The sequence below is a fragment of the Monodon monoceros genome, unplaced genomic scaffold (assembly GCF_005190385.1).
Source record: "Monodon monoceros isolate NGI ecotype Baffin Bay Population unplaced genomic scaffold, NGI_Narwhal_1 Super_Scaffold_1, whole genome shotgun sequence".
NCBI lineage: Eukaryota > Metazoa > Chordata > Mammalia > Artiodactyla > Monodontidae > Monodon > Monodon monoceros.
In genome coordinates, this window is record NW_021703765.1 from 61,679,138 (window position 1) to 61,698,656 (window position 19,519).

Here is a 19,519-nt window from a genome sequence, read left to right on the forward strand (position 1 = left end):
GTGCAGATGCATGTTTTCATTCCACTCAGGTATACACCTGGGGCCGAATTCTTGCTGACACTTATCATCTGATTATATCATCGTAGTGTGTGTGAAGTGGTATCTCACTGTGGTTTTGATTTGCATTTCCCCACTGACTAATGATGTCAAGCATCTTTTCATGTACTTATTGGTTGTTTGTATACCTTCTTTAGATCCTTGGTCTTTTCAGATTCTTTGCCCACTTTTAAATTGTGCCATTTATCTTTTAGTTGTTAAGCTGTAATAGTTTTTCATATATTCTACATATAAATCTCGTATCACATATATGATTTACAAATATTTTCTCTCATTCTGGGGGTTGTCTTTTCACTCTCTTGACGATTTACTTTGTAGTGCAATCTTCTGATCTTGATGAAATATTTTTTTTTTTTGGCTACGCCACGCCACGCCACGCCACGCCATGCAGCTTACAGGATCTCAGTTCCCCGACCAGGGATTGAACTCAGGCCACAGCAGTGAAAGTACTGAGTCCTAACCACTAGGCCACCAGGGAACTCCCTGAAATCCATTATAAAAAAAAAATGTTGTTGCTTGTGTTTTTGGTGTCATGTCTAAGAAGTCTGCCTAACACAAGTTTGCAAGAATTTACTCCTGTGGTTTTTTTTGCGGTACGCGGGCCTCTCACCGCTGTGGCCTCTCCCGCCGTGGAGCACAGGCTCCGGACGCGCAGGCCCAGCGGCCATGGCCCACAGGCCCAGCCGCTCCGCGGCACGTGGGGTCCTCCCGGACCGGGGAATGAACCCGCATCCCCTGCATCGGCAGGCAGACCCCCAACCACTGCACCACCAAGGAAACCCCTACTCCTGTGTTTTTTAAGTGCATTCTAGTTTCAGCCTTTAAACTTAGATCTCTAATCCATTTTAAGTTAATTTTTGTACATAGTACAGGCAGGGAGGGGCCCAAACTCATTTTTTTTTTGCATGTGGTTATCCAATTGTCCCAGCACCATTTGGTGAAGACTATTCTTTCCCCAGTGAATGATCCTGGCACTCTTGTCAAAAATCAGTTGATCATAAACATATGGGTTGGGGCTTCCCCGGTGGCGCAGTGGTTAAGAATCCGCCTGCCAATGCAGGGGACATGAGTTTGAGCCCTGGTCTGGGAAGATCCCACATGCTGCGAAGCAACTAAGCCTGTGTGCTACAACTACTGAGCCTGTGCTCTAGAGCCCGCAAGCCACAACTACTGAAGCCCGGGCACCTAGAGCCTGTGCTCCGCAACAAGACAAGCCACTGCAATGAGAAGCCTGTGCACCGCTATGAAGAGTAGCTCCCACTTGCCACAACTACAGAAAGCCCGTACGCAGCAACAAAGACCAAACGCAGGGCTTCCCTCGTGGCACAGTGGTTGAGAGTCCGCCTGCCGATGCAGGGGACATGGGTTCGTGCCCCGGTCCGGGAAGATCCCACATGCCGCGGAGCGGCTGGGCCCGTGAGCCATGGCCGCTGAGCCTGCGTGCCTGGAGCCTGTGCTCCACAACGGGAGAGGCCACAACAGTGAGAGGCCCACGTATCGGGAAAAAAAAAAAAGACCAAACGCAGCCAAAAATAAATGACTAAATGAATGAATGAATGAAAAAACAAAAACATATGGGTTTATTTATTGACTCAATTCTACTCCAGTGAGCTATATGCCTACTCTTAGCCAGTATCACAATGTCTTGATTACTATAGTTTTGTAATAAGTTTTAAAATCAGGAAGTGTGAGTCCTCTAACTTTGCTCTTTCATAAGACTGTTTTGGCTATTCTGGGTCTCTTGAATTTCTATATGCATTTCAGGATCAGCCTGCCCATTTCTGCAAAAAAAGCCACCTGGGACTCTGATACGGACTGCATTAAACCTGTAGATCAAACTGGGAAGTACTGCCATCTTAACAATATTAAGCCTTCCAATCCATGAACATGGGATGTCGTTTCATTCATCTAGGTCTTAAATTCACATGCATTTTTACTAGACTGAATCCACATTCCCTTCATCATACTGGAGACAGCTGTAGACCTCCCTCCTTATTTAGCTCTGCCACGTATTAAAATAGAAATATATATAAATGCTGCCCTTTTTTTTTTTGCAGTACGCGGGCCTCTCACTGTTGTGGCCTCTCCCATTGCAGAGCACAGGCTCCGGATGTGCAGGCTCAGCAGCCATGGCTCACGGGCCTAGCCACTCCGCGGCATGTGGGATCTTCCCGGACTGGGGCACGAACCCATGTCCCCTGTATTGGCAGGCGGACTCTCAACCACTGCGCCACCAGGGAAGCCCAATGCTGTCCATTTTTAAGAGAACTCTAAGGACTATAAAGGATCTAGGGTTTTCCTATTTATTGGGAATGCATTATTTAGGAATCAAAATCATTAAGGTCAACTTTTCTGCTGTTTTCTGAGTGTTTACTGTATAAAATTTATCGAAGAAAAAGGTGACCAATGAAATAGATCTTTTAATGTACACATAATCCTATTTACATACATAAGTAAAAAAGTACATGTGTATGTAAGAGCACAGAAAAAACTTCGGATGAAAATACACCAATTTGTTATAGTGGTTACCTCTGGAGAAGGAGGAGCAATGGGATGGAGAAGAAAAAGAGAACTAGCACCCTTTACTTGCATTTTTTTTTTGCCATAAATGTTTTCATGTATTTCTGGTGTAATTTTAAATCTGAATAACAATAAATATAAATATGCCCCAGTAACATGAGTTTTTCAACAGATATCACCCTAAGAGTAAAAAACCAAGCTGACCTTGAGATCGCAGGTGGTGTTGAGCAGCAGGTTGGAAGGTTTGAGGTCACGGTGCAGCACGTTAGCTGAATGGATATATTTTAACCCTCTGAGGATCTGGTAAAGAAAATAGCAGATATGGTCGTTGCTGAGGTGTTGCGTCTTCAAGAGCTTGTAGAGATCTGTTTCCATGAGGTCCTGTACTATATATCTGTTTGGAAAGGTTAAGGTAACACACCAAAATAGCTGGTCACACTTAGCAAAGCACTGAAAACAAAACGAAGCCAAAGGGTCCATTATTACATCATGAGGCTCGGGAGGGAAATGAGAACCTGATGAAAACTTGGTACACCTCAACAGAAGGAATCGGAAAGTCGTGAACTCCTTCCTAGGTCCTGTGAGACAGCAGGCACCACGCCTGCCTGATATGCGCAGTGATGCGCTAGCGGAGACCTGACGCAGGTGGTGTGGATGAGTCCTGGTCTCCAAGCTGTCCACCATCAACAGACGCCCTCTGGGGTTGCTGGGAAGGGCTGGGGGAGGGGTGGGGGCCAGCACCAGGCACTCCCTCCTCTCTGGCCTAGCAACAACTCAAAACGTCACTGTTCTTTTACCTCCCTTCTTGTCCCCCTCCTTCTCGACAAAAATCAACCATAAAACTTTTGGAAACACAGGCCTAGAACACATTTGCTACTAAACTCAACCCTCAGTCTATTTGCTTCACTCTTCAATTAAGGTTAAGAGTATAAATAAGTATGTAAGACTGTTGGAAGTTGTGCTAGGTAGGGGCCTGTCCTGGTTGAGCTCCTCTTGTTTTCCTGCCTATCCGTGTATCTCAGCATATAAAATTTTAGTTATGGCTAACTTCATTCATTCCCACAGAAAATAAATTATAAAAGTGGCTAGGTTTTAACTTCACCACGATATTATTTCATTAGTGTTTTTGCATTTCTTTTATTCATTTCTGTGTAAATATTACAGATCTACAGATTCATGCTAGATGAGACATGGTACAGAATTTGAAGGAAACATGACTGGAAAACTTGTCATCTGACAGTTGTGATTTTCAAGGCAAAAGGTAAAGCAGGACAACAGATGGCAGGAGGAGGCATTTCATTTAAAATATCAGAACTTAGTGACAGAGTGGTCTAAAAATGGAAAGGCTAAAAAATAATAATAAAAATAAATAAAATAAAAATGGAAAGGCTGCCTGGAGATAGTGAGCTGCCTCTCCCTGGAGGGGCAGAATGCAAAGTGGGCAAACTGGTGGGAACATTGCTGCGGCCAGAACCGGAACCTTCTCTCGTCAGGTCCTCCTCAGCACACTTCACACTTGTACCTTTCAAACACAGTCTTTACCCAGGCAGCCTCCTTTACCCAAGCCTTTACCTGCTTAGTCCAGATTTCTAAATGTTTGTCATAGTTAATCATACAACTTCAGAGCTGAGCCAGCCTTGTAGATCATGAGGGCAAGCACGCCAGTTTTAAAAACGAGAAAACTGGACCCAGATGTGAAATGGCGCTAAGATCAGGACAGTCTGGACCTAACCAGGTGCTGTACAGGGCACCCTCTTCCACAGTCGACTGCTCTTTCCTTTTCACCATCATAACAAACCATACCTTGAGTGGCAAACACGTGACTGGAAAAGGTGTTCTCCAAAATTTTCCACTATACACTTAAAGGAAATCTTTACTGAAACTGACAGAAAATATTGGATTTGCCAAAAAGATACTAAAATCAGTTACTGACAAATGAAAGAAATGAATCAGAGAAAAAATGTAAATGATGCAAGTATTACAGTAAATGACAAGCAAAGTACAGTTTCCCCTTAAATGTGCTTTATTACTTTTCCTCCACCCCTATAAGTGCAGACACGTCCAGTTACATTACTCAACCAGGTGACGGAGCAGTGGAGCAGCTGCCTGAAAAGGATACACATCTTTCATCTGCTCAATGGTTGGTGCTCGAATAATATCATTGATTCCAATGATGTTCTCATGTCTGAAGCGCAGTAAGATTTTTATCTCCCTCAGGGTTCTCTGGCAGTAGGTCTGGTGCTCAAAAGGGCTGATTTTCTTGATAGCTACTCGAACTTTGTTGACATTATCATAAGCAGAGCTAAAAAAATAAATAAAAAAGGAGGGGAGGAGGGGAGATGGCATTAAAAACAGTTCTCAGAACAAGGCGGTAAAGTATTAAATGTTTAGCACTCTGGGCAAATACTTGTTTCATACACGTGAAGGAAGCATGTGTATAATCCACAGAGGCCTTAAGCTAGGGAGGATGCGGCTGGCAAAACGCAGCACACACAGAATCTCAAAACTAACAGAGGGCCTGGCCCTGGGAACTGTACAGATGCCCATTTTCATAAACCCAGGAACATGGGCGTATGACACACATAAGCCATTTTCCCACTGTTTTTAACAGCAACTGCATTCTGGTGAGAGCAATCATTTCTGCCTCCAAAACAACTTCCTACTGTTGGATTAGATTCCACCGACTCAGCACAATCAATTGACCATCAACCACATCTTCAACCCGAACAAAAATGCACCCAAGAGAGCAATAAGGATATACTGCATAGCACAGGAAATTATAGCCATTATCTTGTAATAACTTCTAATGGAGCATAATCCGTAAAAGTACTAAATCACTATGCCGTATATCTGAAACTAATATTGTAAGTCAACTATACTTCAATTAAAAGGTGGGGCAGGAGGATGCATTGATTGCTTGCAACAACTTTGTCTTACGTGCAAAATGACATGACTATTTCTTCCTCCCCTCCCCCCCACAAGAAATTTAATCAAGATGTTTGGGTAGTCTTATAACAAAACCTAAATAGTATTGTTCAAAAAATACCTTCACAGCCATAACATAGGGCCCAGTTCTTTCCAAGTTGTCCTGAAGGTCTGACTTAATAGAATTCCAAGCAGAAGCAATAATAATTTTATCTTCAATTTTATGATGAATCTGAATCTTGAATATTACTACTATCTTTATGAACAATATTCTATTGAATCTTTTCTGTAAGAGCTTTTCATATTAACAAGTATCAACATCTGGTCCACTGACCGAAGCAATGAAAGAACACGGACGGGCAGTAAGACATTACTTCTGGTCTCCTCTGGGTAAGTGCTAGAAACAGGAAACAGTAAAATAAGTTTATTCTCAAGTTTGTGCTTCTATAATGATATCTATCAGTCTACTTATACTGAGAATTACTGATGCATCTGTTTGACTCTACCACAAAACTATGCTGTAGGAGGGACCCTGTCTCACTCAGCTTCAGTTTTCTCACACCATTTATACATTGCACTCGGGTACCCCAACACTTTGAAATGATGTCTATTTCCTTAAATAAAAGAATAGCTACTCAAATCTTATTTTGCTTTGGTTTGCTGCAAGAAGGCCCAAACCACTGATTTTTAGGTAGACAGGCAAAGGGATATGTCGTTCAAGCAAGCTCATTCAACACTGGGAGTAAATACTGTTAGAAATCAAAACTTTTTTGGTAATTCAGATTTTAGAGCCTGAGTTCAACAAAAGAGAACACAGGTTAAAATAGTTATAAAATATTGGTTTACACTCAACATTATAAATACCCAGGGCTTCCCTGGTGGCGCAGTGGTTAAGAATCCGCCTGCCAATGCAGGGGAAACGGGTTTGAGCCCTGGTCCGGGAAGATCCCACATGCCGTGGAGCAACTAAGCCCGTGTGCCACAACTACTGAGCCTGCGCTCTAGAGCCCATGAGCCACAGCTACTAAGCCCCCATGCCATAACTCCTGAAGCCCACAGAGCTAGAGCCCATGCTCCGGAACGAGAAGCCACCGCAATGAGAAGCCGGCGCGCTGCAACAGAAGACTAGCCCCTGCTTGCCGCAACTAGAGAAGGCCCGCACGCAGCAACGAAGACCCAACGCAGCCATAAATAAATAAATAAATATTTTAAAATTAAAAATAAATAAATAAATATCCAGTTTTACTGAAGCATGGTAGTCAAACACGGGCATAAACTTGCCTTTGAGAATAAGACTGCTTGGGGAGAGGGGCTTATGGTCAATGTGCCCCTCCAACAGTACCGACTGACACTCAGTGATGAAATTGGAACTGGGTATGTTATTTAAAACAGAGAGAGGGTGTCCCTGGTGGCGCAGTGGTTAAGAACCCGCCTGCCAATGCAGGGGACACGGGTTTGAGCCCTGGTCCTGGAAGATCTCACATGCTGCGGAGCAACTAAGCCCATGCACCACAACTACTGAGCCTGCGCTCTAGAGCCCACAAGTCACAACTACTGAGCCTGTGTGCCACAACTACTGAAGCCCACGCACCTAGAGCCCGTGCTCCACAACAAGTGAAGCCACTGCAATGAGAAGCCCACGCACCGCAACGAAGAGTAGCCCCCGCTCACTGAAACTAGAGAAAGCCTGCGCACAGCAACAAAGACCCAATGCAACCAAAAATAAATAAAAAATAAATTTAAAGTAAATAAATAAATAAAACAGAGAGAGAGGCGCAGACAGACAGACAGACACACACCCCTAAGTAAAGGAGGGAACTTTTATCCAGCCATTTGGTTATACTAACAGGATACAAAGATTATACTATTACTGTGCCCTTGACGAGCTCAAGCTATTGAGAGCACCCAGTCATCTTACATAAATGCAGCTTCAAGTCCCAGATGAATTCTATCCTGAGATACATAAATGGTGGGGAATGGGAGGTCAAGCCCAGAGGTGAGCACATTCAATTCTTAAAACGGTAGATTCCTACTATTCAGCAATAAAAGGAAACAAACTGTTGATACATACAACACAGATGAATCTCAAAATAATTATGCTGAGTGAAGCCAGACCAAAAGAAAAGTACCTCTACTTATATAAAATGCAAACTAGTCTATGAGGACACAAAGCACATCAGAAGGGTTTACCTGGGGCTGCTGGGTGGGAGGGATTACACAAATGGAAATGGAAGCTAGATAACTTTTGGAGGCGATGAATGTTCATTATCTAATTGTTTTGATAGCTTAATGGGTGTATAATATGTCAAAACTTAAACTGTACACTGGTATATTGTTCATCAAGCAATTCTTAAGAGAGCAATTAAAAAAAGGAGCCAGGGCTCTCCAAATGCATTGTGAATTCCAGGGCCAGGGTGGGTGGGAACAGAGATTCCAGAACTATATTTGACCAGTTAATGTGGAAGTAGAAGCCCACGAAATTCTGGAGTAGATTATTTAACAGACATTTTGTGATCGTTTAGGGAAGAAAAGGGAACCAGCATGAGTCAATTATGAACAAGTCATGCTAAACTAACCTCATTTCCTGTTTTGACAGGGTTACCACAACAACAGGAGGGTGACGCCAGAGCTGCGGTGGATTCAAGCCACACTTGTCAAGCACTTCCCACTTCTGAGACTTCGTGTTAGTACTGGGGGCAAAGCCAATCAGCGATCCTGCTCTTAAAAAACTGGCAATTTAGTGAGGGAAGGAGACAGGATCAGACAGCATGCACTGCTTTTATCACAGTAAAGCACTTCTGAAACCCAAGGAGAAGCTGGGTAGATTAAGTCCAAATAAGGGCAACAAAGAGAGGATTAAAAGAAGATGAGGCCTGTAGAAACCATACCCTGAAAGATGAGCAGGCTTTTGAAAGAGGAGCAAGGGCACAGAGAAGGCGAGAGGCAACATGTGGAGAGGAAAACAATCAGGCCATCTACGGGGACAGCTGGTCCTCACCCAACCAGGCACCTCCTCACCCAGTGGTGATTACTGGGTCCGGGGAATGTGCCATCAGGAGCCCCAGAATCCCAAGGCGGTGAGCAGAATGCTCCTCCAGGGTGTGTACCACAAGCGGTGGCCAAGGGGAGCTATCTGCAGGGTATACATGGTGCGTGAACTGTTGGGCTGGGGGTCCACAAGCTCCAGCTCATGGGGGTTGGGGGGGCACAGCACTGGCTGGGAAGAGAAGAGGGCTATGCTGGAGGCCTGCTCTCCTCGAACTGCTGACACCCAACTCTAAAAAGCCCAAGATTTTTCAATTTGAACCTGATCTTCCAGGTCTTTAAGAAAGTTTATGTCTCGGGGGTGGGGGGGGGAGAATACATTTCTTGTTTCTTAGTTTGATTTATATGGTATGTGATGCTCCATTTGTATTCCTGACCCAGGCCTTGCAAACAAAACATGAGGGGCAGGCCTGGGTTTGGGAGGCACAAAATGAAGATGGGGGTAGGGGAAGACAATGACAGTCTTGTATTTCCTGATTTAAAGATCTGAGGAGGCTTGCAGGTGATTCGGATGGCTCTGCGCTTCTAGCAGCATTAAAGAGAGAGAACAAGGTTAGGAGTAAGATATGGGAATTTTTAACGGAAGCCACAGAGGGTTGAACTACTGAGGAGAGATAAGTGGAGAAAACAGGTCTGATGACAGAACTCAGGAGCAGACAGAGGAGGAGGAACCAGCTAGAGAGTGAGGAAGTACCTATAAGCACCAGGAGAGAGTGGTGTTTCAGAAGCCAAGATTATAAAGAGTTCCAAACAAGAATGCTTCACAACAATTGGAAAGCATTCAATGAATCTGCAATCAGCTGATGTGTGGTGCCCTGGGTGGCAGTAAGTGGAGGGGAGTGGGGACAGGAGTGGAAGCAGCACAGGTGACCACTTTTAAAGAAGGTGAGGAGGAGAATGACTGGCAAATCCAAGGGAACAACCAAAAGGCACAGGCTGTTATGAAAGCAGTGGGTGGGTCGAAGGCTGGCGGACCAGGTGGGGTGAAAAGAAGACTCCCCAAAACTAGGCAGGTGTGAGAAGGCAGCACACACTTCAGGCAAAGCAGAGGTGCACGCAAAGCTACAGAGGCCTGCGGGAACCTGCGGCAAGAGAGTGGGACCCAAGGGGACACGGATGGGGTTGATGCCGGAGGCATAAGCAGGAACCAGGCCATGCTTAAATATCTAAAATTTTACGCTGGGGAGGCACCAAAAGATGTTAGGCAGGGATTTTAAGCATGGCGATACTTTTATGAAGTTCCCTCAGGTAGTAGTTTATTGAAGGAATGGAATGGGGAGGGGAGTGCACCAGGCAGGAGCCGTCTTAGCCAACTTGGAACGATGGTGGAGCCACAGCTTTGGAGAAAGTGGCCACAGGCAACTCAAGAAGTAGTGCCTACTTCATAAACCTCATGTTTCCTAGCTTGGTCCTGTTCAAATGCTCTCCATTCAATTAGACTATATTCCTCAATGGCAGAACTATACGTTCTAAATCACTTATGTCTTCTTTCTAGCAGCTGTAACCAAATTCACAGGGGAGAAACAAACAGTGGAGGAGAAGAGACAAATCCTCCTAACAGAAGAACTTGGAGTAATATGTGTAGATCCTCTCCCCTCCAGGAGGTGGGACTCAATCTCTCCCAGCCCCCACACCTTGCGGGCAGGCTGAACTTAGAGACTTGCTTCAAAAGAACAGAATGTGGGCTTCCCTGGTGGCGCAGTGGTTGAGAGTCCGCCTGCCGATGCAGGGGACACGGGTTCGTGCCCCGGTCCGGGAAGATCCCACGTGCCGCGGAGTGGTTGGGCCTGTGAGCCATGGCCGCTGAGCTGCGCGACTGGAGCCTGTGCTCCGCAACGGGAGAGGCCAACAAGTGAGAGGCCTGCGTACCGCAAGAAACAAAAACAAAAACAAAAGAACAGCATGTGAAGAGGGAAGGACAGTAACTTTACAGTGGAGAAGCCTGGCAGATACCACCTCCACCAGGCGATCAGTTACCACTACCAGTGACGTCATGTGGACACTGTGACTCCCTGATAGGATGAGGCGAGAAAGGCAGCTCATCTCTGTGATATTCTTTCCCCAAACCTGTAACCCCAGGCTAATAGTGAGAAGAACATCAGACAAACCCAAGTTGAGGGATATACTACAAAATACTTGACGACTACTCTTTAAGTCATGAAAAGAAAAGTGAGAAAACAGTCACAGAGAGACAGGCAGACATAACAACTAAATGCATGTAGTACCCTGGATTGGATCCTGGTACAGAAAAAGGAAATCAGTGGAAAAGCAAATTCCAAATAAAGTCTGAAATTTCTTTATACCAATGCTGGTTTCTCAGTTTTGATAAGCGCATACAGTAATGTAAGATGTTAATATCAAGGGAAACAGAAACTGGGTGGGGGCTTACAGGAACCCTCTGCACTATCCTGGCAACTTTTCTGTAAACCTAAAATTATTCCAACATAAAAGTTTATCTGAAGAAGGTCTTCCACTAAATTATACCTCCAAAATTGATGACATAATTATAATTAACATGTAGAAAATATGGGCTTAATTTAATAAGTAGAAGGAAACATAAACATTTCATAATTACTTTAACCCCCCATAAAAATAAAAATGAATGCCCAATGGAACAAAAATATTCCTAAAAAGGTAACTGAAAACTTTACCTAATTGAACTTTAAGTTATGTTCCACCTCAATCATTTGACAAACATTTACTAAATACCCAATATAGGCTAAATCTCACTGCAGACTGAAATAAATAGAACATCATCCCACCTGCCTTTCTCCCTTTGAGCATCCTTAAGAATAGGGATGATATTTGAAGGTACTTACTGCAAAACTACCTAAAAGAACAAAACCTGTATTGCCAAACATAAGGATTAATACATTATGGAATATTTATATATATATATATAATATATATATAAATATATATAACATATATAATATTTATATATGCAGCCATTAAACTAAGTATGAAGATTGTATTAACTAAAGGTGAGATTCAAAATAAACCAACAGACTGCAGCTTAAAAATATTTATCTAGAAGAGGCAATATACAGAACAAGCTAGGATGATGGGACCATGAGTGATTTAAAACGTAATTTAAATTGTATTTTGTCTTACTATTTCTGTCTATTCTGTTGGGAGAAAAAAATAACCAGTGAGGGGTAGGTAATATAAGATAAGGCAGCTTGAAGGAAATAACTTGAGTTTTTAAATGAGTTCCTAAAGTTCTAAATACCTTCACAGGCTTTTGCTTCTTAACTTAAAAAACCAGACAGTATTTATGAAATAACAGTTTTCTGACACCCAGCAACAGGCAACACAGGCCAGCAAGCTGAGTCCTGTGACTGCCCCAGCTTACTGCCTGGAGTTACCAGGTTTCAGTAAAGAGAAGGGAAACCCAAATGGAGCCTGGTAGTCTCCCTGAGTTTAGACAGAATTCGAGATCTGGAGAGTCCAACTCAGAATTTCTGCGGCTGAGTACAGGAGAGGAGAACTTCAGAGAAGGTTGGGGAGATCCGCAGAGGGTTCCCTCTGAATGTCCAGCTGATAATGATCAGAGCTTGTGCATGATCAAATTCCAAGGCTGGGGAAGGAGCCACCAGAGAGGAGCAGATGGACTAATCCATGTGGAACAAGGCTGGGAACAGTTCCTCTTCTACCACTTTTCCAGTAAAGACCTCCTCACACCAGGACAAAAAACTGAGTCCTCAGAAAGGTGTTGACTCAGTACTGGGGCTAAATTAGCCTTTGACTAAAGGCTATTCTGGACTAAATGCTTAAAAGAGAGCTTTCAAGGGATCAAAGTGTTCCAAGTAACTTAACTGCATCCCAGAAAAAAAAGTCCCAAAGTATTTAAAGAAATACCAAAAAAAGCCCTAGCACTCAATGTAAAATCCAGTGTCTTGCATCCAATCAACATCTAAACCCCCCCCCAAAAATAAAAAAAACCCAGGAACTATATTCAATACCTTGCAATAACCTATAATGGAAAAGAATCTGAAAAAAATATAAATATTGAATATAATGAATCACTTTGCTGTACATCTGAAATACTGTAAATCAGTAAAAACAACAGCCACAAAACAAAAAAGCAGGAAAATACAATCTATAATGAAGAGAAAAGCCAATAAAAAAACATACCTAGGAAGCAGAGATGATAGAATTAGTAGACAATCATGTGTACTGGTATAAATATACTCCATATGTTCGTGAACGTAGAGCACAATATAAAGAGAGAAGTGGAAGGTATAAGAAAGACTCAAAATGAACTTCTAGAGATGAAAAAAATACAATGGTTGAAATTAGCAAGAGATTATACACTGAAGAAAAACCTGGTGACCTAGAAGACACAGCAGTAGAATCTAGCCAAAATGTAATGCAATGGAGACATCTGGGGAAACAGAGCACCAGCGAGCTGTGGGACAAGGTGAAGGAGATTAACATACATTTAATTGGAGTCTAACAACTTCACATGTACAAAATCCGAGGGAAAGTAAATATTTCTAGAAAAGTGTTAAATGTCAAGGAAAAAAGAAACATACAAGTGCTCTCTCTACACTGGTTTCCAACTTAGCAACAGGCACCACTTAGTAGCTGAGACTGTCATTACAACAGAGTGAAAACTTATGCCTATGCCCAAGTATTAGCTGAGAGAAGCTGCATTCAGATACCTATGGTATTAAGCTCTGAGATTATAAAAGAATTATTTTCGGATTCCCACTTGGGCATACAGAAATAATTTGATATATTATGGACTCTGAGAAACAGAGGAGCCATTTCAAATCTACTACGTTTGCCAGCTGGAATGACAGCAGTCTTGCATGTGAAGGGAAAAAAAGGCCTGCTCCAAATTGCTCCATGAAAGCTGTACCCTTTATTCTTTAAAAAAGCATTATTCCAAAATTTCAGGATTTCTAGTTATTTGGTTATTAGAGTTTAGGAAAGAACCTTTATTCTTAAGACTATTCATTTGAATAGCTTTACTTTTGTGGTATAGTTCCTTTCACTGTTAGAAGTTCTCTGATCGTGTCTCATAAAATTGACATTCCCCCGTCATCCTGAACTTTCCTGCTTTTTTTCTAGGTATATCTGGGTCTGTCCATGGCCCTGATGGCAGGGCGCTCAGCATGGTCACTACTCTCCAGTGCTGGTGGTGCCCACACCAGCTCCACTTCCAATTCGGCTACTGCATTCTCACACACCCTCCAAGGCTGTGGGGTGTGAGGAGCCGCCCACAGGGCGGCTCGACTCCTGATCACCCTCGACTCCTGATCACACCTCCTCCTCTCAAAGTCATACTTACTACAGTGCAAACAGCAACAACAGTTAACAGGGTTGATGCAGCACTTTCAAGTCTTGTTTCCCCCAGGTCAAGACTTTTATTTTTGATGTATATTACATATGAGGCATATTTTCACTTTACATCATGTTTACTCACAATTACTGATATATTGTGTTGTCTTGTTTCTTATATGGACATCACTCAAGATATTTATAGTTGGGTGGTGATAATAAAAAGAAATCTTATGAACAATTCTTATTTAATAATATCTACAACTTATTGAGTGTTTACTATGTGTCAGACATTGCTCTATGTTAATATCTGTGAACCTCTTTCAGAAGGTGGTATTTATTTAAGGTGGGTTAGAAAGCACAGCAGGGTTTAATATGCAGTCTATGAGGAAAGGCTTGCAGAAGGAAGTAGCCACAGGAACTAAAGCATGGAAGGCTGGGTACAAGTGCAAAGTTGTCCAGTACAGCTGGAGTTTAGAGCTCATCTGGGCGAAAAGCAAAAGGTAACGTCACACAAAGAAAGCTGAGAAATCTGTACTTTATTCTTTTTTTTTTTTAATTTTAAAATTTTATTTATTTTTTTATACAGCAGGTTATTAGTCATCAATTTTATACACATCAGTGTATACATGTCAATCCCAATCGCCCAATTCATCTCACCACCCCCACCCCCACAGCTTTCCCCGCTTAGTGTCCATACGTTTGTTCTCTACATCTGTGTCTCAATTTCTGCTCTGCAAACCGGTTCACCTGCACCATTTTTCTAGGTCCCACATATACGCGTTAATATATGATATTTGTTTTTCTCTTTCTGACTTACTTCACTCTGTATGAGAGTCTCTAGATCCATCCACGTCTCAACAAATGACCCAACTTCTTTCCTTTTTATAGCTGAGTAATATTCCACTGTATATATGTACCACATCTTCTTTATCCATTCGTCTGTCGATGGGCATTTAGGTTGCTTCCATGACCTGGCTATTGTAAATAGTGCTGCAATGAACATTGGGGTGCATGTGTCTTTTTGAATTATGGTTTTCTCTGGGTATATGCCCAGTAGTGGGATTGCTGGATCATATGGTAATTCTATTTTTAGATTTTTAAGGAACCTCCATACTGTTCTCCATAGTGGCTGTATCAATTTACATTCCCACCAACAGTGCAGGAGGGTTCCCTTTTCTCCACATCCTCTCCAGCATTTGTTGTCTGTAGATTTTCTGATGATGCCCATTCTAACTTGCGTGAGGTGAGCCCTCATTGTAGTTTTCATTTGCATTTCTCTAGTAATTAGTGACGCTGAGCAGCTTTTCATGTGCTTCTTGGCCATCTGTATGTCTTCTTTGGAGAAATGTCTATTTAGGTCTTCTGCCCATTTTTGGATTGGGCTGTTTGTTTTCTTAATATTGAGCTGCATGAGCTGTTTATATATTTTGGAGATTAATCCTCTGTCCATTGATTCATTTGCAAATATTTTCTCCCATTCTGAGGGTTGTCTTTTCGTCTTGTTTATGGTTTCCTTTGCTGTGCAAAAAACTTTGAAGTTTCATTAGGTCCCATTTGTTTATTTTTGTTTTTATTTCCATTACTCTAGGAGGTGAATCAAAAAAGATCTTGCTGTGATTTATGTCAAAGAGTGTTCTTTCTATGTTTTCCTCCAAGAGTTTTACAGTGTCCCGTCTTACATTTAGGTCTCGAATCCATTTTGAGTTTATTTTTGTGTATGGTGTTAGGAAGTGTTCTGATTTCATTTTTTTACATGTTTTGCCAGCACCACTTATTGAAGAGACTGTCTTTTCTCCATTGTATATCCTTGCCTCCTTTCTCATAGATTAGTTGACCAGAGGTGCATGGGTTTATTTCTAGGCTTTCTATCTTGTTCCATTGATCTGTGTTTCGGTTTTCGTACCAGTACCATATTGTCTTGATGACTGCAGCTTTGTAGTATAGTCTGAAGTCAGGGAGTCTGATTCCTCCAGCTCCGTTTTTTTCCCTCAAGACTGTTTTGGCTATTTGAGGTATTTTGTGTCGCCATACAAATTTTAAGATTTTTTGTTCTAGTTCCGTAAAAAATGCCATGGGTAATTTGACAGGGATTGCATTGACTGTAGATAGCTTTGGGTAGTATAGTCATCTTCACAATATTGATTCTTCCAACCCAAGAACATGGTATATCTCTCCATCTGTTGGTATCATCTTTAATTTCTTTCATCAGTGTCTTATAGTTTTCTGCACACAGGTCTTTTGTCTCCCTAGGTAGGTTTATTCCTAGGTATTTTATTCTTTTTGCAATGGTAACTGGGAGTGTCTCCTTAATTTCTCTTTCAGATATTTCATCATTAGTGTATAGGAATACAAGAGATTTCTGTGCATTAATTTTGTATCCTGCAACTTTACCAAATTCATTGATTAGCTCTAGTAGTTTTCTGGTGGCATCTTTAGGATTCTCTATGCATAGTGTCATGTCATCTGCAAACAGTGACAGTTTTACTTCTTCTTTTCCAATTTGTATTCCTTTTATTTTTCTTCTCTGATTGCCATGGCTAGGACTTCCAAAACTATGTTGAATAATAGTGATGAGAGTGGATATCCTTGTCTCATTCCTGATCTTAGAGGAAATGCTTTCAGTTTTTCACCATTGAGAATGATGTTTGCTGTGGGTTTGTCGTATGTGGCCTTTATTATGTTGAGGTAGGTTCCCTCTATGCCCACTTTCTGGAGGGTTTTTAACATAAATCGGTGTTGAATTTTGTTGAAAGCTTTCTCTGCATCTATTGAGATGATCATAATCATATGGTTTTTCTTCTTCAGTTTGTTAATATGGTGTATCACATTGATTGATTTGTGTATATTGAAGAATCCTTGCATCCCTGGGATAAATCCCACTTGATCATGGTGTATGATCCTTTTAATGTGCTGTTGGATTCTGTTTGCTAGTATTTTGTTGAGGATTTTTGCATCTATATTCATCAGTGATATTGGTCTGTAATTTTCTTTTTTTGTAGTATCTTTGTCTGGTTTTGGTTATCAGGGTGATGGTGGCTTCATAGAATGAGTTTGGGAGTGTTCCTTCCTCTGCAGTTTTTTGGAAGAGTTTGAGAAGGATGGGTTAGCTCTTCTCTAAACATTTGATAGAATTCACCTGTGGAGCCATCTGGTCCTGGACTTTCATTTGTTGGAAGACTTTTAATCACGGTTTCAATTTCATTACTTGTGATTGGTCTGTTCATATTTTCTATTTCTTCCTGGTTCAGTCTTGGAAGGTTATACCTTTCTAAGAATTTGTCCATTTCTTCCAGGTTGTCCATTTTATTGGCACAGAGTTGCTTGTAGTAGTCTCTTAGGATGCTTTGTATTTCTGCGGTGTCTGTTGTAACTTCTCCTTTTTCATTTCTAATTTTATGGATTTGGGTCCTCTCCCTCTTTTTCTTGATGAGTCTGGCTAATGGTTTATCAATTTTGTTTATCTTCTCAAAGAACCAGCTTTTAGTTTTATTGATCTTTGCTATTGTTTTCTTTGTTTCTATTTCATTTATTTCTTCTCTGATCTTTATGATTTCTTTCCTTCTGCTAACTTTGGGTTTTGTTTGTTCTTCTTTCTCTAGTTCCTTTAGGTGTAAGGTTATATCGTTTATTTGAGATTTTTCTTGTTTCTTGAGGTAGGCTTGTATAGCTATAAACTTCCCTCTTATGATTGCTTTTGCCGCATGCCATACGTTCTGGATCATTGTGTTTTCATTGTCATTTGTCTCTAGGTTTTTTTATTTTTTTGTTGGTTTTTTTTGCGGTACGCAGGCCTCTCACCGCTGTGGCCCCTCCTGTTGCGGAGCACAGGCTCTGGATGCACAGGCTCAGCAGCCATGGCCCACATGTCCAGCCGCTCCGCGGCACGTGGGATCCTCCCAGACCAGGGCACGAACCCGCGTCCCTTGCATCGTCAGGCGGACTCTCAACCACTGCGCCACCAGGAAAGCCTTCTAGGTACTTTTTGATTTCCTCTTTGATTTCTTCAGTGATCTCTTGGTTATTTAGTAACGTATTGTTTAGCCTCCATGTGTTTGTGTTTTTTATGTTTTTTCCCCTGTAATTCATTTCTAATCTCATAGTGTTGTGGTCAGAAAAGATGCTTGATACGATTTCAATTTTCTTAAATTTACTGAGGCTTGATTTGTGACCAAGATGTGATCTATCCCGGAGAATGTTCTGGGCGCACTTGAGAAGAAAGTGTAATCTGCTGTTTTTGGATGGAATGTCCTATAATTATCAATTAAATCTATCTGGTCTATTGTGTCATTTAAATTAAAGCTTGTGTTTCCTTATTTCTTTTGTGTCTGGATGATCTGTCCATTGGTATAAGCGAGGTGTTAAAGTCCCCCACTATTAATTGTGTTACTGTCGATTTCCTTTTATAGCTATTAGTAGTCGCTTTATGTATTGAGGTCCTCCTATGTTGGGTAAACATATATTTGTAATTTTCATATCTTCTTGGATTGACCCCTTGATCATTATGTAGTGTCCCTCCTTGTCTCTTGTAACATTCTTTATTTTAAAGTGTATTTTATCTGATATTGAGTATTGCTACTACAGCTTTCTTTTGATTTCCATTTGCATTGAATATCTTTTTCCATCCCCTCACTTTCAGTCTGTATGTGTCCCTAGGTCTGAAGTGGGTCTCTTGTAGACAGCATATAGATGGGTCTTGTTTTTGTATCCATTCAGCAAGCCTGTGTCTTTTGGTTGGAGCATTTAATCCATTCATGTTTAAGGTAATTATTGATATGTTATGTTCCTACGACCATTTTCTTAATTGTTTTGGGTTTGTTTTTGTAGGGCCTTTTCTTCTCTTGTGTTTCCCACTTAGAGAAGTTCCTTTAGCTTTCGTTGTAGAGCTGGTTTGGTGGTGCTGAGTTCTCTTAGCTTTTGCTTGTCTGTAAAGCTTTTGATTTCTCCATCGAATGTGAATGAGATCCTTGCTGGGTAGAGTAATCTTGGTTGTAGGTTCTTCCCCTTCCTCACTTCAAGTATATCGTGCCACTCCCTTCTGGCTTGTAGAGTTTCTGCTGAGAAATCAGCTGTTAATCTTATGGGCATTCCCTTGTATGTTATTTGTCATCTTTCCCTTGCTGCTTTCAATAATTTTTCTTTGTCTTTAATTTTTGCCAATTTGATTACCATGTGTCTCGGCGTGTTTCTCCTTGTGTTTATCCTGTATGGGACTCTCTGCGCTTCCTGGACTTGGGTGGCTACTTCCTTTCCCATGTTAGGGAAGTTTTCGACTACAATCTCCTCAAATATTTTCTCTGGTCCTTTCTCTCTTCTCTTTCTGGGATCCCTATAATGCGAATGTTGTTGTGTTTAATGTTGTCCCAGAGGTCTCTTAGGCTGTGTCTTCATTTCTCTTCATTCTTTTTTCTCTATCCTGTTCCGCAGCAGTGAATTCCACCATTCTGTCTTCCAGGTCACTTATCTGTTCTTCCGCCTCAGTTGTTCTGCTATTGATTCCTTCTAGTGTAGTTTTCATTTCAGTTATTGTATTGTTCATCTCTGTTTGTTTGTTCTTTAATTCTTCTAGGTCTTTGTTAAACATTTCTTGCATGTTCTCGATCTTTGCCTCCATTCTTTTTCCTAGGTCCTGGATCATCTTCACTATCGTTATTCTGAATTCTTTTTCTGGAAGGTTGCCTGT

General features: G+C 41.7%; 1 protein-coding gene across 2 annotated transcripts in view; it reads right to left on the reverse strand.

The window, feature by feature from the left end:
* Positions 1-19,519, reverse strand: part of MAPK1 (mitogen-activated protein kinase 1) — a 95,371-nt gene that overhangs the window by 37,034 nt on the left and 38,818 nt on the right. For both annotated transcript variants that reach the window (XM_029234034.1, XM_029234028.1), the window contains exons 2-3: positions 4,697-4,879; positions 2,782-2,971 (exon numbers count right to left, since the gene is read on the reverse strand). In XM_029234034.1, coding sequence (XP_029089867.1) covers positions 2,782-2,971; positions 4,697-4,879 — 373 coding nt within the window. The remainder of the gene's footprint in view (positions 1-2,781; positions 2,972-4,696; positions 4,880-19,519) is intronic.